This window comes from Dendrobates tinctorius, unplaced genomic scaffold (assembly GCF_039654945.1).
Source record: "Dendrobates tinctorius isolate UK_male_01 unplaced genomic scaffold, ASM3965494v1 ptg000046l, whole genome shotgun sequence".
Taxonomy (NCBI): domain Eukaryota; kingdom Metazoa; phylum Chordata; class Amphibia; order Anura; family Dendrobatidae; genus Dendrobates; species Dendrobates tinctorius.
This window is the reverse complement of record NW_027361714.1, coordinates 59,792,648-59,814,839: the sequence shown is the minus strand read 5'-3', so window position 1 is coordinate 59,814,839 and position 22,192 is coordinate 59,792,648. Positions and strand designations below refer to the sequence as shown.

General features: G+C 45.2%; 1 protein-coding gene across 1 annotated transcript in view; it reads left to right on the top strand.

Annotated features, from left to right (window-relative positions):
- The window catches only part of LOC141089486 (uncharacterized), a 129,172-nt gene extending 110,164 nt beyond the window's left edge, over nt 1–19,008 (top strand). The window contains exon 8 of the mRNA XM_073575935.1: nt 18,249–19,008. Within this exon, the coding sequence (XP_073432036.1) occupies nt 18,249–18,424 (176 nt within the window). The 3' untranslated portion in view covers nt 18,425–19,008. The remainder of the gene's footprint in view (nt 1–18,248) is intronic.
- The last annotated feature ends 3,184 nt before the right edge of the window (nt 19,009–22,192 follow it).

The following is a 22,192-nucleotide window of genomic DNA, read 5'->3' as shown; positions in this document are numbered from 1 at the left end:
AGTGGAAACATTCTGTTCTCTAAATCCCAAAGGGAATCCTCACACCCTGGACGCATTTATGCTCCCATGGACACGGGGTTTACTGTATGCCTTCCCACCGACCATTCTCCTTCCGGCGGTGATAAGGAAAGTCAGGGAAGAGGGGGCTCGGGTAATACTTATAGCCCCTTTCTGGCCAAAAAGAACATGGTTTTCATGGCTCAGAATAATGTCAGTAACCGACCCCTGGGTTCTACCAGATCTCCCCGACCTTCTATCGCAGGGCCCTGTGCTACACCCCCAAGCAGTGAACCTCCATTTAACAGCATGGAATTTGAAAGGTCACTGCTGAGGGGGAAAGGATTTTCAGAAAATCTAATTTCCACGTTACAAAAAAGTAGAAAACCAGTTACAATCAAAGCCTATGGTAGAACCTGGAGAAAATTCCTATCCAGTTCGGGGGCAAAGGTTCAGGATGGAATACAAATGGATAAAATCCTGGAATTCCTCCAAAGGGGGTTAGAACAGGGACTAGCGACTAACACACTGAGGGTACAGGTAGCGGCCCTGGGCGCCCTCTATAATCAGGAGGTAGCGAGCGACCCTTGGGTGGCACGGTTTATGAGGGCCGCAGCCAGGTCTAGACCAATAGCTACCCAGAAAGTACCATCATGGGATCTGAACTTAGTGTTGTCAGCCCTAACAGGACCCCCATTCGAGCCTATTCAGTCAGCTCCACTAAAGACCCTATCATTAAAAACGATACTGCTAGTGGCCCTAACATCGGCCCGCAGAGTAAGTGACATTCAAGCCTTATCGTCAATACCCCCATTCATTAAAATTATGGAGGATAGAATTATATTGAAACCTGACCCTGCATATTTGCCCAAGGTAGCAACACACTTCCATAGATCACAGGAGGTAGTCCTTCCTTCCTTCTGCCCAAACCCTACGAATAGAGGAGAGGAGAAATTTCACACATTAGATGTGAAGAGGTGCTTAGTGCATTACCTAGAGGCCACCAAGGGATGTAGGAAGGAAGGATCTCTCTTTGTGTGTTTCCAGGGACCTCGTAAGGGGCTCGGGGCGTCCAAAAGTACCCTGGCAAGATGGATAAGAGACGCGATTGCCCTGGCATACTCATGCAGCGGGAATACCATCCCGGAGGGTCTAAAAGCCCACTCTACAAGAGCAATGGCGACCTCATGGGCAGAAAGATCAGAGGTATCGATAGAACAGATCTGTAAGGCGGCCACCTGGTCAACACCTTCTACCTTTTTCAAACACTATCGCCTAGATCTAGCCTCTGCGTCTGACCTGACCTTCGGGAGAAGGGTCCTTCAGGCGGTGGTCCCTCCCTAAGCTACCAATCTCTGAAATTCTCTCCGTGGTGCTGTCATGGGTGAGGGAGAATAGCTTAGTTACTCACCGATAACGGTGTTTCTCGGAACCCATGACAGCACCCGCTTAATTCCCCCCCTTTTTTCACGTGTGCGGTGAGCACGATTTAATGTGTGTAGAGTGTGTTCTTAGTCACGAGGTTTCTCTATAAGTATGCAAATTATAATGTTATGTATATACTTTTGTTATTAACTAACCGGGAGACCCTCTGATGCTCTGTAACCAACTGGGGGCGGAGGAGAGGTGCCGCTCTTTTGTCTGTAGGTTCCTGTCCTTGATGGGCGGACCCCCTCTCTCCGTGGTGCTGTCATGGGTTCCGAGAAACACCGTTATCGGTGAGTAACTAAGCTATTCTCTCTTGTACACAGAAACAAGATAAATGAGTAACTAATGACCTCTAAAGGCTGTAACTGGTACTACACCATGAACTCTAGCCTGCTGCTCAAGAATGGGCTCAACACTCCCCGCATGGCATCAACGGATGTCGCTATTTGGTTCTTTTTTACAACATGAAGTATTGTAACCTTGGCTTTTTCCAAGTTGAGTGGTAAATGCATGCTTGTAGTAATGCCAACCTTTACAAGGTATCTGTCTTGAAGGTAGTGCTGGCTTGAAGAACTGGGCCATATGAAGTAGACAAGCGATGGCTTGAACAAGTGACTTCCAGGTTGAGAACATGCTGAACCAATAAGATTTGAGGTCACGACTTGAAACCACTATGTAGAGCTGACATCCGAGGACGGATCCACTAATTCAAATGCATCAGGCCTGTTGACGTGGGTCATCAAATGGTACCAAGAGGCAGGGCCTGTGAACCATGTAGTGTCCTTAAGATGACTTGGTGCAGTGGGTCTAGTCACATGGTCTGCAGGATTGTGGTGAGTAGATACATAGTGCCACTTATTAGGGCAGGTGAATCTTCTTATCCTCAATATCCGGCTGCTAACGTAGACATAGAAGCGTCGCATCTCACTGCAGATGTATCCCAATACCAACTTGCTATCTGTGTAGAACTCTGCATCTTTAGTCTCCAGTTTCATTGCATCTGAGAAGCTCAGACAACTCCTCTTTGAGGACAGCAACACAGAGTACCAATCTGGCTATCGTGTGTTCAGAGTGGCACCAGTTTGGTCCAGCTCATCACAAACCTGATGTGGTTCTGTTCATTTACATCTATGGTTTTGAGGTATGCTACTGCTGCGATCGCTTTGACTGATGCGTCACAGAACATGCAAATTCTTTGTCTTTTGACTTCTGTGGATGGCACAGGAGCATACGGTCGTTTCACACGAAGGTCAGTCAAGGCTTCGAGAGACCTCCCACTCTGCCCACAGGTCCGCTTTCTGTGCCAGAAGTGGATCGTCCCAATCAGATGTGTCTTGGGTGAAGTCCTTAGCATCATTTTTTCCTTGGATGGTTACTGGAGCTACGAACCCCAGTGGGTCGTATAGACTATTCACAAAAAAGAACTCTGTGCGTGAAGGTTTCTCGTCTTTGATCTGAAAGGTGAAGGCATCCGTCTTCAGATCCCAAAACAATCCGAGTCTATGCTTAAGTCTAAGTCTTTTAGATCGCTGGAATAGTCTTGAGAGGGAAAGGCTTCCATCAACTCTCGGCTGTTGGAGGAAATCTTGTGTAACCTCAGGTTAGACCGAGCGAGCATTTCTTGAGCACTTTTTAGTAGACTGATTGCAGCCTCATTTGTCAGTGTGGACTTCAAACAGTCGTTTACGTAGAAGTACTTTTCTACAAAGGATCTGACGTCTGAACCATATTTTTCTTCGCCCTCTTTGGCGGCATTTCGGAGGCTGTAGATAGCAACTGCCGGAGAAGGACTGTTCCTGAAGATGTGTACCCTCATCCAGTACTCTGCAATGTCCTTGTCTGGGTCGTTGTCGCATTACCAGAAGAATGTCAAGTAGTTTGTGTTCCTCTTTGACAAGAAAATGGTATAACATCTGTTGCATGTCAGCCATAAATGCCACCAAATCTCTGCGGAAACAGAGTAGTACTTCCAGAAGTCTGTTGAAGTCTGGGCCCAACAGTAGGACATCATTCAATAAGACATCTCATTGAATGATGACATCAAGAAAAACAGTTGCACTCAAAAAATCATATCTTGGTGAAAGATTTATTTCAATCACAAAAAAGTGCAATAAATTCACCGCAGTCAGGTCAAATGTCTTCTTCATTTGACCTGACTGCAGTGAATTTATTGCACTTTTTTTGTGATTGAAATCTCTTTATTTACAAATATGATTTTTTGAGTGTGACTGTTTTTCTTAGTCGTTTGAGGATTAAATCCACATACAGTCTGCACCTCCATTATAGCAAATGTGCGTCTTTCTCATCCTATGATTGAATGATGAGACATCTCATCATTCAATGAGATGTCTTTGCATTTGGCGCTTGAGTCGAATACCACTCTTACTTGACCTGGCTTCTTAGGATGGTGCACTCCAAAGATGGGCAAGTACCAACACTCCTCTGCGTGCCAAAGTGTAGGTGCAATCTCTGCGTGGTTGTTCTGGAATATCTTCACCATGAAGGTAAAGAAATGTTCCTTCATCTCAGGTGACTTCTGAAGCTTGTCTGAGGTAGACGAATCGGTTGTAGACCAGTTCCCTGTTGGGTAGGCGTCTTCTGAGGTTGAAATGGTAGAGGTGCGACCCAACTGTTCGACTTGTCTTTAACTATCGGTCTATCCATTATGTCCAAGAACAATGTCTTCTGTAGACATCACTACCTTGTCGTCTTCCTTTGTCCTCTGGAAGACTGAACGTCCTATGTGGTCTTGTTCAACTTCACAGGCATGGTCTTTGGTAGGAACTGAGAATGGTCCAGGTAGGGGAGTGCTGTTTGGTAATTCCTTTACCAGCAGACTATTGTGACATGACTGGAAGAGAGATGGATGTCCATTTTCTAGTGCACTGATAAGCATACTGTTGACTGAGGCCAGCTTGTGTGTCCCTCCTAGACAGACTTCTCCTACAATGACCCATCCAAGGTCGAGCCTCTGTGCGTATGGAGCGTTCCGAGAGCCGTTGATAGATTCCCTAGTCTTGTGGGCTCGCAGTATATCTCTTCCTAGGAGTAAAGCTATTGGCACCTCTGGATCCAATTCTGGTATCAGGTGGGCTATACGCTTCAGGTGGAGGTGATGTATCGCAACCTCTGGTGAAGGTATCTCTGACCTGTTGTTGGGAATCTGGTTGCACTCCAGGATGGTCAGTAGCAATAGGCTGGTCTGGACATCTATGGACGCCACCTTGTATCTGGTTGCTTTCCTCCCCGCCATCTCAACGGTACCTGAACACGTCCTCAAGGAGTAGGGAGAACCGGGGCCTGCAATGCTGAAATTGAAAAAGATGGACTTGGCTAGAGACCTGTTACTTTGGTCATTCAGGATTGCATATATCTTGAAGGCTTTGTCCCTGTGGCCTACCGGGTAGTCTCGGACAAGGCAGATTTTTGAACAGGATCTTCCTCCTGTGAGTCCCTTACAGATCTCCATACATTGAGAGGTGACATCAGGGGTGTCTTTGCCAGTGTTCTTCTGCTTCCCATCGTGCGTCTCTGCTTGTGACAACACTTGTGGAGGCGATCGAGGGTACAAGGCTGTCATGTGATCCGCTAGCTTCACAGTTCCTGGCAAGATGAGGTTGTGGCACCGCATTTGAAGCAGATGTTTTCCTTGAGGAAACCTTTGCGTTCCTCCAAAGACTTCTCCCTGATGGCTCTGCAGTTTAGTAGAGGATGTGGTTTCCTGTGTAGAGGACACTGCTTACTGACATCTTGAGGTTTGCCTTCTTCTGGAGGGGCCTTACTCGTATTATGAGGAGGACCTGTTGAAGTAATGTTAGTTTTGTGGACTGACCCAGGTTTCCTACTGGGTTTGACACCGGGGGCAGTGGAACATGAGTGAAGTCAAAACTAGGATCATTTCTGATCTTAGCTTGTTGGGTGACAAAATCTACAATTACAGTGAAAGGAGGGAGTGGTACGTTACAAGTTTTCTTATACCATGAACCATATGTAACTTTTCTTGTAAGTTGTAAGGAAGTTTCTGTACTATCAGACAATGCTAGGGGTGTCAAAGAATGCCAATCCAGGCAAGTGACCTTCCTTCTGGGCAACGTGTAACTCTATCAATAAATCGCTCAATTCTATAAGCTTCTGATAACCTTTAAGCCCTATCTTAGGTAAATCATCAATTCTTTTCTATAAAGCATTCTCTGACTTCTATGGACCCATAGCATTCATGTCTTTCCCACACTTTACGTAGACCTAATGTGAGGATACTCTATATTGTAATAGTCTTTTGGCATGCTCGACTGACTCATTTGCAAGCCACTTTACCAGGAGATACAACTCCACTACTAGAAAGGTCCAGACCCTGAATGGCATTCTGGAATGAGCCTCGCCATGACCTATAGTTTTCGGCTTTATCAGTGAATTTTGCAAGTCCTTTTGTAACCAGTTCTCGGTGGGCAAAGAACTTTGCAAACTCCATGTGGCTTGGTCAGTGCTGGTACGAGCCGGTGTGTTAGACATGTCTAGTGTGTGGCGTATCACCATACCGGTAAGACGCTTTGGATAGTCTGTGCAGTACCTTTCCAGTGAAGGTATCTCTAAGGCTGGACGGGAGCTGTAACTTCTGCTCAGTGAAACAGTAGCTGTGGTCGATGTCTCTTCGTTTGTAGTAGCAAAGTTTGGGGTTAGATCGTTGATCGGCACAGGCTGGCCAATGTGGTGCGTTAGGGCTGTCATCCATGCTGGAATGTTGACGGATGTACACTGCTGCGCTGGATTTTGCTGCTCTGGATCTGTTCCGAGAATGTTGCTGCATCTCTCATAATCGGGATCCTTCATAGCTTCCAAATACTCTGCCTTCCCTATTGCAGCTGCTGTCTTTGTCTGCCACAAGTCTTTCAAGAGATGCTCACAGGCATGCACTCTCCACCTCTCACTCTGTCTGCAAACGTGCAGTTTCAGCTTACAGGCGTGCAGTTTCCGCCTTTCGCTCTGCCTGCAAACATGCAGTTTCTGCATCTTTCTCTGCCTGCAGATGTACCTTCACTGCTTTGTCCTCTGCTGCTCCGCTTTAGATGCATCTCTCGTTCGACGGAGGACCTTGCTTTGGCCGCTTCGGCACGTGTGAAAGCAGCGAGCTCTATTGATGACCAGCTAGAGCTTTCTCGTGACCTCGTTTTAAGTGAGGATGTATCCCGTCAAGACATTGTGCGCTTAGCTGTGTACTGAGTATTTTGGTGGGAAACTGAGTCTATGTATCAACGGACTTCAGTGTGGTGGGAATGGTGTTGCGCTTGCTGGAGGGCTGCACTCTCGTTACTTGTGACTGTATGGCGGGTGCAGAAACATCTGTCAACCATCAATTTGGCCTCCTCTGATCTCCAGAAGGGTAAGACCCTTACACCCATAGCCAATTACTTACCGGAGCCGTGTGTATGGGGTTTGCAAAGCGGAGCTGTGTGTACGAGGTGTACGGAGCGAAGCAGAGTGGGTATGAGGTGTGTGGAGCCTTGTGGGTACAAGGTGTACAGAGCAGAGCCATGTGTACGAGATTTGCTGATCACTTTTTTGGGGCCGCCCACTAATAGCGCTGTTAATCAGCCAGCCTGCTATATATATTTGTCCTTGTTACATATTATCCTTAGGGATGTTATTTTTGAATATTGCATCTTGCTGACCTCCTTTATTATGTTTACAGGGCACCTCATGTGTTGACGTTATGATCTGCACCATCATGACATTGCACTTGAGGGCTGTATACACATGGACATTGTTTGTAATGGGGGTGTTATTGAAACTGGTTTTAAATGGTTTTTAACCTGTTTTTGCTTTGACAGTAAACAGTCTTTTTGTACCTATGTATACGCAGTGGTCTTTTGCTTGTTCATAGTCTCTAGTTTTCCATGCATGTTGTAGCACCCTATTACATGTCAGTTATATTTTATGGTACACCCTGCATCTACACATTATTGCATTAGTGTATGGCAGCTGCTGTGATACCCGTATGCGATGTAGTGTGGGTGGTAGCGGTCCCATACAGTTCAATCCACTATCGCTTGACTAGCATCCGTTTTACTGAAGGTGGCTAATCCATTCTTACTGGAGCCTGGACTCTTGTTCCCTGTGGCTGTATGGCGGCTGCTGTAATACCAGTATGCGGTGCAGTCTCGGTGGTAGCAGTCCCGTACAGCCTGTACAACCACTGCCTGCGACCAGCAGTTCAGTTTTTACTGGGCCCTGGGCTTTTATTCCCTGCAGCTGTATGGTGACTGCTGTAATACCTTTATGCGGTGCAGTCTGAGTGGTAGTGGTCCCGTACAGCCTGTACAACCACCGCCTGCGACCAACGGTTCTGTTTTTACTGTTCTGCCTTCCTCCACGTATGATGCTGTGTGGATTCCAGCATATGGCTAAACTCTTCATCTCAATAAATATAGACTTAAGTGTTTACTGGGAAGTGGATGAACGGTGAACAATAATGGTGGATGATATTGTGACGGACGATATAGTAGATAACGTGTAAAAACTACAAAAGAATAAACAGTGTCAGTACTGGGAGATAACAGACAACAGCATGATAGAGTGCATTTACATCAGTAACATTAGAGGCTGAACAATAACATTACAACACAGCTATGGCAAAGTACATGCTGCAACACTATCCTGCTCTGTACAGAAATGTAACCTATCTGTGTAGTCTCTGTAACTTAGTGTAGTTAATGCTTTTATACTGCTTACAGAGTCTAACAGACACCTAAATGCATTAGTCTCACCGGAATCCGCTGGTCAGGAGGAGAGACTGAAGAGAAAGCCAGGACAGTAGTGTCACGAAGAAAGGCCCGGGAAAACAAAGAGGGTGGTTCTATGCATAACACACTATTCCTTAAAGGAGACATTCTCTCTCATACACAGAAACAAGATAAATGAGTAACTAGTGACCTATAAAGGCTGTAACTGGTACTACGCCGTGAACTCTAGCTTGCTGCTCATGAATGGGCAGAACAAGCTGTATGGTGGCTTGTTTTTTGTGGGACAAGATGAATTTTCCAGTTTCCTAGCAGTAGCATGTATATCCGTCTTTTATTTTTATTTTTTTTTTTTAATCGCACTTTAGTCCACTTTTTGTTCAGCAGTGTAAAGCATTTTTTTTTTTTTTTTTCCATCACCCATGACAGCACCACAAGAGGGGGGGATCCGCCATTCAAGGACAGAAAACCGTCAAGATAAAAAGGGCGGCTTCTCTCTCCGCATCGGTTGGTTTCCTGTCTTTGATGGGTAACCCTCAAGATGAAGATTCTAGAAGAAAGAAGAGGATGCCAATGCCTGGGTCAGATGGGTTTTGGCAGCCATGCTGCTGCATCCGTCGCCAGGTATCGGTAGTCGCCTCTGAGACCACGCTTGCTCTGCCCTCCTTGAGTGAAGCATGGCCACAGCCCGTGAGGCAAATGCCCAGTTGAAGATCGAAGGCCACGTTTTGGTGTACCATCCCTGATGCATACAGCCCATGAGACACACTAGTGCCCGGGTGGAGAAAGCCTCGGAGGCCACATTTATGGTGCCCTCCCTGTTGCACATGGGGTGGCCCATGAGGCACATCGGTGCCCGGGTGATATAGCAAGCCTCAGAGGCCACATTTACTGTGCCCTCCCTGATGCCTGCAGACCGTGAGGCGATGCCTGTGTGAAGAAGGAAGGGAAAAAAAGTGCCCCCGTCAGCCATTCTAAATGGAATTTACAAAGAAGCTCCCTGAGGTGGAATAGCCTGCAGCCCGTATGGAGCGGTTGGAAGCGGGATCACATCCCGCTGTGCCTGGTGTACTTGAGTCGGGTAAGGCCCTCTCCCTCCTGCAGTGCTCCGGTCCTGGGTCCAGGTAGGAGGCGGCTGTGGGGTGTTATGGCGGCAGCATATGGGGCGTGGTGTCTGTTGGCAGCCGAAGAAGCTGGGAGCGTGCACCGGAAGTTACCCCGGCACACACCGGAAGGCGCGTGGGGTTAGAAGCCGGGAGCATGCGCCAGAGGTTACCCAGCGCATGCTGAAAGTGGAGTGCCGGGTGCGCGTGGGGTTAGAAGGGGGTGCGCAAGAGCGGCCGGAGGTGCCAGAAGTGAGAGAAGTTGCCCTGGCGTGCATTGGAGGTGGGATGCCGAGTGCAGGGTGAAATGCGCACGCGTACCCCTAGGGAACGAGCAGCCGTCTATATACATATGTGGTATGGCTCAAATGCTGGCCGGGAGACATGTAGGCAAAAGTTATCTCTGCTCCCTGCCTTGTGAAGGTAACTTGTTTGGGGCCAGCACTAGACAGCAAAGTACTGGAAAAGGCTGGAGACAAGAAGGGCTTTCCCAAACAGCCATTTCCATTCTTTCGGCGCTACATTTAGCGGCCAGTGTCAGGCAGCTGCTGCAAAGGCAAATAAAATAATGGGATGCATTAAAAGAGGCATAGATGCTCACGAGGAGAACATCATTTTACCTCTATATAAGTCACTAGTGCGACCACACTTAGAATACTGTGTACAGTTCTGGTCTCCGGTGTATAAGAAAGACATAGCTGAACTGGAGCGGGTGCATGGAAGAGCGACCAAGGTTATAAGGGAACTAGGGGGTCTACAATACCAAGACAGGTTATTGCACTTGGGGTTATTTAGTTTGGAGAATCGAAGGCTTAGGGGTGATCTTATTACAATGTATAAATATATGCGGGGACAATACCAAGACCTTTCTAATGATCTTTTTACTCTTAGACCTGTGACGGGGACAAGGGGGCATCCTCTACGTCTGGAGGAAAGAAGGTTTAAGCATACTCAGACGCGGATTCTTTACTGTAAGAGCAGTGAGACTATGGAACTCTCTGCCATATAATGTTGTAATGAGTGATTCCCTACTAAAATTTAAGAAGGGACTGGATGCCTTTCTTGAAAAGTATAATGTTACAGGGTATATACACTAGTTTCCTTAATATTGCGTTGATCCAGAGAGCTAGTCTGATTGCCGTATGTGGAGTCGGGAAGGAATTTTTTTCCCCAATGTGAAGCTTACTGTTGCCACATGGGGTTTTTTTTTGCCTTTATCTGGATCAACATGTTAGGGCCAGTTAGGATAGGATATGGGTTGAACTAGTTGGACTTAAAGTCTCCCTTCAACCTTAATAACTATGTTACTATCTCAAGAATCGTGGAGCCAGGAGACAGCAATTTGGAGACCATAACAGACAAGTCTGACAAGCGGTCCAGAGGGGGGAGAGGATTCTACTTCAGCAAGCCCTCCTGAGATGCCAAGAAGTCCGCCCAGTGACTTTTCCCATGTTGGAGGGAGGCTCTCTCATCTCCTCCTAGTCTGGGAAAGTATTTCATCCAGCACCTGGATTCGGCAGATTATAAGGTCAGGTCTAAAATTAACTTTCCACACTCAGGTGCCACAAAGATGTATACAAACCCCGGTAAAGCCATCTCAAGAGAAACTATGGGGTCTGGAGGAGGAGACGTACTGGAAGAAGTTCCAGTAGAGGAAAGGAGGGGGATTCTATTCCCCCCATTTCTTGATAAAAAAAAAAAGGGGGCAACTCTTGGAGGACTATCATAAACCTAAAAGAGCTCAACAGTTATCTGATTGTTCCCTCGTTCAAGATGGAGACTGATGTCAGCGGTAAAACTCCTCTTCCCACAGTGTTACATGGTGGTCTTAGACCTCGAAGGCGCATACTACCACGTCCCTATCCGGGAACAGGATCGCAAGTTCCTCAGAGTGGCGGTACAGATAAATTTGCAAATAACCCATCTGCAGTACAGGGCTCTACATTTTGGTTTAGCAATGGCCCCTCGAGTTTTCACCAAGTTGATTTCAGAAGTCACTGCCCATCTCAGAGAGAAGAAGGTTCTCATAATACCATATCTAGATGACTTTCTGATTGTCAGCAAAAGTTTCCTTCATGGTCAGGAACACACCAGGATAGTCATGGAGACCTTAAAAACTCTGGGGTGGCAGTTAAACGTAAAAAAAAATCCAGGTTGGAACCAGCAACAGTACAGATTTTCTTGGGGCTAGTGTTAGACTTGGTGGCACAGGAGTGCCAGCTTCCTGAAGAAAAGGAAGAAAAAAATCAAACAATTTAGTCTTTGCGTCAATAAAAAACATGACGCTCAGGAAAGCGATGTCACTATTGTGATCGCTAACCGCCAGCATACCGGCGGTAAAGTGGGCTCAAATCCACTCAAGAGAACTACAGTGGTGTTTACTGCAGAATGATCTAGCACTACAGGGTCGCTTAGAAGGGAAACTCGCACTCTCAGACACAGTAGTCCAGTCACTCAGATGGTGGCTACAGATCGAGTCGCCACCAAGAGGGGTTCCCTGGGTATGCAGGGCATCCAGGATAGTCACAACAGATGCCAGTCCCTGGTGGTGGGGAGCTCACCTAGACACCCTGTGGCTCCAGAATCCCTGGTCAAGAGGAAAGGGCCTTATCTTCAAATGAATGGGAGCTTCTGGCTGTCGAAGGGACTGCTACCGCATCTGCGGAGACGACATGTGAAAATCCTGTCAATCCGGCAGCAGTAGCGTACATCAGGGAGGCACTCGCTCCTGACTGTTAATTCTATAATAATAATAATAATAATGCGGATAACACAGGATCCTAAGCCTAGCATAACATAATTTCCTCTCATTGTCGGCCCTGCATATCTGAGGAATAGACAACCTGAAGGCAGACTTCTTAAGTTGCAATCGATTAAGGCAAGGAGAGTGGTCTCTCAAGAAATCAGTGTTCAGTCAGATCGTTCACATGTGGGGTCAGCCCCCAATAGATCTTTTTGCTTCAAGGAACAGGAAAGTCTAGAGGTTTTGTTCATTAAGTCCAGTGGACAATCCATACGCAGTAGATGCCTTCAGGGTAGAAGGGACATCAGGACTCCTGTGTGCCTTCCCTCCAATATGCCTAATTCCAGCGGTCTTAAGAAAGATCAGAGAAGACGAAGCCAGGATAATTGTGATGGCTCCATTTTGGCCAAAAAGGCCATGGTTCTATTGGTTAAGGACACTGTCAGTGATCGACCCATGGATCCTCCAAGAGGATCAAGACCTTTTGACTCAGGAACCTGTCCTTCATCCTTAAATGTCTGGGCTGCATTTAACAGCCTGGAATTTGAAAGGTCACTTTTAGAGGGGAAGGGCTTTTCTGCAGGGGTAATTTCTACACTGCTCAGTAGTAGAAAGCCAATAACCACTAAGATCTATGGGAGAGTCTGGAGAAAATTCTTGTCCTTTTCTGGGCCGGTACAAGAAGGGGAGGTTCTGGTAGTGACTATATTAGTTTCTACAAAAGGGGCTAGAATTGGGTTTGGCAGTCGGTATCTTCAAGGTGCAGGTCTTAGCTCTAGCCACGTTATACAACTATGACCTGGCTAATGATAGATGGGTGGCCAGGTTCGTCAGAGCCTGTAGCAGAGCAAATTCTATCCCGTTGCTTATACCTCCTCCTTGGATCTAAATTTCGTTTTGTCAGCCTTAGTAGAAAGTCCCTTTGAACCATTACACTTGGTTTCAGAGATTTAATTACACTAAAAACAGCCCTACTGGTGGCACTCACTTCAGCCCGTAGAATAGGTGACCTTACACGCACTGTCGGCAGACCCGCCTTACACTATGGTCATGGACGATAGAGTAGTGTTGAGGTTGGACCCAGCCTACCTCCCCAAAGTGGTATCAAGGTTCCATAGAGCCCAGGAAATAGTCCTGCCATCATTCTGTCCTAACCCGGGTAACCAGAAAGAGGAAAGGCTTCATTGCCTGGATGTTATGAGATGTCTCCTGTGCTACTTAGAGGTAACAGTTTGGAGGAAGCAGAGAGCCCTTTTTGTGGCTTTTCAGGGGTCAAAGAAGGGCCTTAGGGTGTCAAAACAGACAATAGCTAGATGGGTTAAAGTGGCCATAAAGCTAGCTTTGTCAGTGCAGGCAGGGCCATTCCTGACGGTCTGAAGGCCCATTCCACGAGAGCCATGGCGACATCCTGGGTGAAGAGAGCAGACTCTTCCATCGACCAGACTTGTATGGCCGGGGTTACACTGGCAAGGAATACGGCCGAGTGAGAGGCGCTTAGGCTGGTTTCACATTCGCGCTTTTTAAGCGCACGCACGGCCGGGGGTAGCTCCGCCCCCGAGCCGGCTCTCTGCCCGGCGTGCCCGCCCCTTCCTTGTAGCGCCACCTCCTAGCGCACAGCGGCGCCTGCGATCGGCGCACCCTATCTTTAGCATAGGGTGCGCAGATCGTGCGCAGGCCGTGCGCTAGTTGCGCTTTGACCTGCGCTGCGCACCTTTGACGGTGCGCCGTGCGCGCCAAAATCCAAAAAGTTTGATTTTGGCGCGCACGGCGCACCGTCAAAAGTGCGCAGCGCAGGTCAAAGCGCAACTAGCGCACGGCCTGCGCACGATCTGCGCACCCTATGCTAAAGATAGGGTGCGCCGATCGCAGGCGCCGCTGTGAGCAAGGAGGCGGCGCTACAAGGAAGGGGCGGGCACGCCGGGCAGAGAGCCGGCTCGGGGGCGTAGCTACCCCCGGCCGTGCGTGCGCTTAAAAAGCGCGAATGTGAAACCAGCCTAAAAGCACGCATTAGACACGGACGAATGATTCTCTATGGGGTCCCTCGCACCAGCCGTATATTTCTCATCCGTATTCTAGGCTCCGTGCCAATCGCAGCATGCTGCGATTGTCAGCGTACTACGGCCGTAGTACGCCAATGCAAGTCTATGGGTGCGCAAAAAATACGGATTACACACGGACCACACAAGTGACTTGCGAGAAATACGCACCAGGTGTCTTTTAGCAAAGCCGGCAATTCAGTGCACGATACAGTAAACTCACACTGACAGGTTTAATAAAGAAACGAAACAATAGATATATACACATAGAATACATATATGCATTCTATGAGTATATCTATTCTTTGGTTTCTGTTATAAAACCTGTCATAGCGCTCCATTATATATCCATTTTGCAAGGTGACGAGAAAATCTCGCCATACGGATGCTCACATGCGAAAAATACGCAACCACACCTTGATTACGGATGACATACGGAGCACTATTTAGGGGTCATTCATCCTTATTACGCCTGTAAAATACTGACCGTATTTTGCATCGGTTAGTGTGACCCCGGCCTAAGGCGGCCACCTGGTCCTCTCCTTCTACCTTCTTCAGACATTATAGATTAGATCTCTGCTTCCTCTGACCTCACGTTCAGAAGGGTGTTACAAGCCGTGATCCCTCCCTAAGTAACTACAAGTCTCTGTAACTCTCTCATGGTGCTGTCACGTGTGATGAAAAAACAGGGGTATTACTTACCCGGTAAGGTCTGTGTTTTTTTTTTTTTTTTTTTTTTCTTCCCATGACGGCACCCTTATATTCCCTCCCTATTTTATCACGCTTGTGTGTTCGGTGAATTTTAGTCATTAGACACGCCCCTCGGTGTGGATAAGAGTTTAAATACAGTATTGAATGTATTATTTGAGTGTATACTAATCGGCGGAGTTCCTCTCATGCTCTGGAAAACACCTGATGCGGAGAGAGCGGCTGCCCTTTTTATCTCGAAGGTTTCCTGTTCTAGAAGGGCGAATCCCCTCTTGTGGTGCCGTCATGGGTCATGAAAAAAACACATTACCGGGTAAGTAATACCCCTGTTTGTTTATTTATGGTGTTCACTAAAGGGGTTAACTAGAGGGACAGTATTGTAGGTCGGGTCATTGCGGACGCAACAATACCAAATGTCTTTTGTTTAGATTTTTTTTCATTCAAATATTTATTTAAAGATACAATATCTCTTATTTTTTTTATTTTATAAAAAAATTCAAATTAAGTTGTTTTTTTAACTTTTTTTTTACTTTGTCCCACTTTGGGACAATGCATTTTTTGTAAGGTGATCGCTTCTACAATATGGGGATGCAGCAGCTTCCCCATGCTGTAGAAACTGTCAGCTCTGCACTGACAGACAAACTTGCTCATTATGCACTGGGCATGATCAGCACATTTCCTAGGTCTGGTAACACGGATGTTGTCATGACATCGGGTCACCATGGCAACGATCGGACCCCACGTCACACCGTGGGGTCTCCGATCCAAAGGCAGAGGGGCTGTCAGCCTTCTGCTGGCTCTTTGAATGGTGCGATCTCGTTCGATCACACAATTTTGGGGGTTAAATTGTGACCGCTCTTGGCACTTAGTGTCAGGTGTCAGCTGTCAGAATCAGCTGACACCCAGCAGAAACCTCCTGCACTCGTCCTGTGTGTGCAGGTGATCATGCCTATGTAATAATCCGTTCCTGGTCAAATAGGCCCAGGGCATATGGACGGATTATTACGTGTAATGTCAGAAATGGGTTAAGGTAACCAGCCAAGGTAAAGCACATTTGTTAGCTGATATTATCAGGTTGGGAAGGTCCCTAATTAGGCCCTTCCCAGCCTCAAAATACCAGCCCACATCCATCCCAGGTTTGGCACATCCCAGTAGATGTGCCAGTTCTGGCATTTTGCCAGACTCTTCCCAATTGCCCTGGTGCTTTGGATATCTGGATAATGGTAGTTGGGGTTGATGTCAACTGTGAAGTGTCAAAAATTACAGCTGGCATCAAACCCTGGTTTTAGTAATTGAGGTCTTTCAGACATACCCCATTACTAACCCAGTAATGAAAGAAAAAATTTTGGAAAAACACTTTCCCTGGTTGACCTATTTAAAAAAAAAAAAAAAAAAAAAAAAAAAAACAGAACAGTTTATTTTGTTTTATCGTAGTCAATAAATAAAATCCTGAGGGAACGAAAGACCAGACACTGACAGCTGTGATTAGTGATGCCTGTAACTAGACTGCTCATCAGTCGCTGAGTCACGCTTCTCTCTGTATAGTGGTCCCATATAGTGCCCCACCGTATAATGGCCTTATATAGCTCCGCACAGTATGACACCATATAGTGCATCCTGGTATATATGCCCCATCCTGGTATATATTTCTAATATTACATGGCTCGTCCCTATGCTCCATGCTTCCTCATTCACTGTCGCTGCCCTGAAAGCTGCTACATGCTTTACTACCGATGGGTGAAGTCGCCACCATGGACCCTGCTGTTGTCAGTGCTCCTGTCCACTCCGCTCTTCTGGTCCACACCACTCTTCACTGGTGTCTGCTTCTCTTCTGTCCACCTTCTCTGGCATCTGCAGCTTGTCCTCCTCATGACACAGGACCTGTCATGCCAGAAGTTAACAGTACAGCTTCCGACATAACCGGTCCTGTGAAAGAGGATAAGTGGAGCTCATTGGATAACACTGGGCTAGACTATAATGGCACCCAGCCACACCTACAGCTGTGAATTGGGAACCCAGAGGCGTACCCAGTTCACAGCTGATGCTGCTGCAATGTTGGCGATAGACTGGTTGGATGCCAACCCTATGGCCAACATATTTGCAGACTATGTTGTGCAGTGACTAGGGTTGACCAAATAGCTCCCGATAATCAGCTGTTTGGTGCCGCAGCTGCATGTTGTAGCATGTTGTAACAGTCACACAGCCGCAACTATGGAGCCGAACAGCTGATTATCGGGAGTGCTCCAGGTATCCAGGTTACCGATGCAGCTATTGAGAAAGCGCTATAGCTGTTCGGATTAGCTTCAGATAAGAGCTTTTCAAAATCAACCGTAGCAGCGACCCTTACAGACTTGCAAAGAACGCCAGTGGCTGCATTAAATGATAAAAACAAAAATACATAAAGCCTATTTAGTACAACATTTGCTGAAATGTTTTGCAACATGCTTTTATTTCTTAAATATAAAAACGCAGCACATCACTTTTAAGGGGTGGGCATAATGTCGTCAGCATCAGAGGTAATCTCTCCTCTGTAACCTTGTGCCTGTAACCTTGCGCCTCCTGAGGAATCTGCAGCATAACGCGCGTAGGGGCGGCAGGCTTGGCAGCGGCATCCACATTACATGTAAGTGTTACACTATATTGTAGCCCTTGTATTCCATTTTAGGACTTTTTGCATAGGCAGTCTTTTCACTATGTTTACATTTAACGCCTATTAGGCTCATTAGCGCATAGCACTAAGGCACTTTGTATCCAGCATTCTACCCTGAGTATTGATTGTATGTAACACCCTATTTGGGTAAACACATCATTTAAATAGGGTGTTTGCTGTTCATTTTGCACTTTTTTGTGAAAAATCTGCTTATTGTGAAAATTTCTTTTTTATTGTATTTTCAAGGCGCTATTTGAGATTATACTGTTAGTGTCAGCTGCAACCTGCATTAGCTTTTATGCTCTGTTCATGATTTACTTTAATAAATTATATTCAGCTTGGAAAAACTCTATTTTGATCTCTTGTGTTTAATAGCTCATTTTTGAGATTTTGTTGTTATCTCCAAACACTAGTGTGAAACTAGCCTAATAACTTGCTAATTGGGGGTTTGACATCTGGTAAATGCAGCAATTGGTAGAAGGGGAAAACTCCTTAACCACATAAAAATAAAGCAGCAGTGCCCATGCTTGGCCACTGTTCCATTAATTTCAAATAGGACTGAATGCTGTGCCTGGCTTCTTCCAGCAGACTCTGAATGAACTCCATCATTTTGTAAAGAGGATGAAAGTTCCCCAATCTGCCAATTGGTGGGGTCCTGGCATAGGTGATAACTTATCTTGTGGACTAAGCAAAACTAACAACCAATTGTAATCCACCAAGCTTCACTTACTTCAGAATGTCCTAATTACATGTCTAACTGCAAAACATATTTATATGCTACTACTTTGCATACCATGTCAGTGTTTTAAGTGCTCCCTGTTAACAGTGCTTTGTTTTTCTTTTTTCCAGAGACCCTACATGGAGATACCCTAGTAGCCCACTTAAGCAGATTAATCTGGCTCTATTTGCATACTGGTCAGCAGCTCTACATTGATGCCATGAAGGGTTTTGTCTATGAATGTGCTTATTCAAGCTATGTATCTCAAATTTATGAAAGCGCCAGTCTAGCCTCTGTGTGGACTTAAACCATTTTATAGATATTTTTATTATGTACCTTTTTTTTTATACATTTTTTATATATTTTTTTAATTTTCAGTCCTTTGATCCCACATTTTTGCAATATATTTAAGTGCTGAACTCTAACAATGTAACTATTTTAGCTTATTTTTTTTTTATCTAAAACATTAATTTAGTATGTTTTTAAGCCTTTAAAATCTAGAATCATGAAATCTGTGGCACTTGCCATCTTTTAATACAGGGCAAGTTGGTGGTCAACTTTGTAAAACTTTTAAAGCTGTTATACATTTACAACTTGAAGCGGAGATGCTTTGTCTGGGGCTGATATTTGCATGAAGTACCATATATAAATTGTTTTCCAAAATTACCTTTGCTGCACCTGATGACTTACCACTTGCTAGAGAGATGGTCAAAACATGAATGATTTTTTTTTTATCATGGTCATTTGATGTAATTTTAGATGTAGCCATATCACCTCTTATAACTAAACATTGTTGTTTTTGTAATGTTTTTTAAATCTGTATATATATATAGAAGATAAATGTTGTAAACCTACAATCTGATGGCAATAAATGCCTAAAGTAGTTCTAAACTGCATTGTTTCTTTTCTTAATGAATCATATTAACCCTATTTCAAATTCAGTGATTCAAGATTATTTTTGAACTCTCGCTTTATAGCTAGGTTTGTCCTTCCTATTGAATGTGCTCCAAGGCCCAAATCTCCACCCATCCAACCAAGAGAAGTGAGTCAATCCATGTATTAATGAGGGTGCTGCTGTGAAACACATTGAACTGCACAAATGAACATTTTTATTTTTTGGGGACTGGAGTGAAAGTCCTTAATCCATATAAAAAGTGAAACATTCTTTGGTAAGATTGTTAATCCACCACACACAAAACTGATCAAACCTGTAAATATATACAATAGTGACGCCATGATACAACATAGAGTGGTTTTTTGTTGGTTTTTTTTTGGGGGGGGGGGTTCCACAAGACTATGTAAAGAGCATGGCTACAACTGTGAGCATCTGGTTTTCTATTTATTGTGAAGCAAACAAATAAAACAATATAACTCCAAGTCAGCGTGGATAACTATTCCTTCCACCCTCCCAACTCCCCGCTAAAGTCAGTACTTTGTAGAACTTCTTCAAGTAGCTTTTGAGGAGTCTGAGTTTCCACATCTTGCCACAGGGATTTTTGCCTATTGCTTAAGGCAAAACTGCTCCAGCTCCTTCAAGTTGATGTTTTCCTCTGGTTAACAGCATAATATAACTCTTCTTAATACTTGTTTTTTTATTACCATAGTTATTATATTGTCTATTTGATTTACACATTTCAATGTTACTCCCTTTGTAACTTTACTATGTTACAAATTTAGTTATCACTGTTCTCCTTTCCCCTTCCCCTCTTCCTCTATTGATGATGAATGCTTCGTAACCAATTCCCCCTCTATCCTCCTCCCCTCTTTACCCATGTTAAATTTAAAAAAAAAAAGTCTCCAATAAAAACTTTGGAAAAACAGCAATCTTCAAGTCTGACCACAGACTCTCTCAATTGGATTAAGGTCTGGGCCCTGACTAGGCCACTCCAAAAACATTTACACATTTTAATCCCCCTCCCTATTTGGGACAGACAACAGAGGTCAAATAGCACCCCAACCCCCCCCTTCCCTTCTCCAGTGGTTTTGTTTTTGTTTTGTTTGTTTTTTCCCTGGAGACATGGATCCTGCTCCAAAATGTAAAGACAAGATCTCGGCACTCATGTGTGCCATCTGTTATCTTCCCATAAATGTTTCAGAGTTGCACAGACAAAATTGTAAAGGAACAGCCCTCATTGATGGAACAATTTGAGAGAAGGTTCGCCAGGAGGTTTCTCAGTGAGCCCATGTGGGGCCAAGAAGAGAAATGTGTATGTAGGAACAGTCAGATTCAGAACTCTCAAGAAGGTCAGATTCTCCTCCTCTGGCGACTGGAGGTAAGAACGCTAGTTACCTGTAGGCACAGACCCAACCCATGGAAATGAAAACTATTCTTTCTCCTTGGAAGACATGGAAGAGCTCCCCACATCTGAGAACCACTATGGATGTGGAGGAGAAAACCACAGTCCAGGATGAGCTGTTTGGGGATCTTAAAACAAGAGAGCATGGTCTTCCAATACATGAATGGCAGCTTCCTGAGAAGTGCTTGGGGATGTCAATGGAATGAAGATTCCCACTAGAGGAAGAAATATATCCAAATGTTGGTCAAATACTGAAAGTGGATATCCAGGTGTTTAAAGTGGCAAAAAAGATAACATTGCTGTTTGAAGATTAATTGCAACTGAGGGACCCAGTGGATCAGAAAATAAACAGTCTGCTAAAGGAATCCTGGGAGACTTCAGCAGCTCTGAACACAAATGTTGTGTCTACATGTATAGCAAGGTCCATGTCCCAGTGGTTGAACCAGCTGAAAGAGCATCTCAGAATGGGACCTTCAAGAGAACAGCTGCTAGAATCCATGCCTCTTCAGAAAGACACAGGATTCTTGGCTGACGCCTCTGCAGTGTCGGTAAGAATAGCTGCATGCTCTTCATTCTTGTCAAATTTGACAATGTGTGTTATGGCTAAAATTGTGGAGCGGTGACATAGCCTTGAATGTCAAGCTCTGCTCTATTCCCTTCAGAGGATATGTTACCACCAGCACTGGATGAGTTACTGGAAATGTCATCTGATAAAAAGAAAATGTTACCAGAATCCAAAATTGGAATGGACGCAAGGGCCACTTTCTGACAGTTAGCCCCCTCTGTATATGGAAAAAGTGAACAGTGCTGGAGCTATCCTAAGGGCAAGAGAGCCAGAAACCTCTTACTCTCCCAGAATCAATGTCAGGAGAGACAATGAGACAAAGATCATAAGTTGGATTTCCAGATCCCCCCCCCCCCACCCCACCAGCAGATGATCACTTCGAAGCGATGGTTTCTAGAATCTGTCAGAAGGAATAAATATCGATTTTTCTCATCCAGAGTATGAGATTAACTTTATTTTCCTCATCAGAGTTACAAAACACTAACATCATGACTCTAGAAATTACTACTTATAGGGTTAGTTTCCCCCCTACCAGAAGCAGAATATGGAAGGGGACATTATTATTGCATGTTCCTTGTAAGAAAACCCAAATGAAACTTAAAGCATAATCTTAAAACCCTTATATGTATACACAAAGGTGACTCAAGACGGAATCATTAAAATCGACCATTCCTCTAATTGCAGATTTAATCATGGCAACCATTGAATTGCAGGATGCCTATCACATTCCCATTCACCCAGCCTACTGGAAATATCTGAGGTTTCCAGTTACCCAGGTACGTCAAATGCTTAACTTTCAGTTCACCATCCTCCCATTCGGGATTTCATTGATACCTCGAGTATCTGTGAAGATTATGCGGGAGGTAGTAGTCAATCAGAACCCAAAACATCTGCACTATCCCCTACCACAACAACTTTCTGGTTATGGAACAGATGGGGCTAATAATCAAACATGTATGTGGAACCCTTCAGATTATGACATCTCTGGTGTGGCTGGTGCACCAAAAATCAGATAAAGTCCCTTCCACCAGGAAGATCTTCCTAGGGATTCTGTTGGATTCTCAAGATTAGACATACCGGTTACCAAGACAAAAAATCTATTTACGATCCAAAGTATCCCTGAGATTTGCAATGTAAGTCCTGTGCTCTGACCTCATCTATTCAATCGGCAGTTGGACTCAGACCCATACAAGAATCATGGCCTCAACTTGAG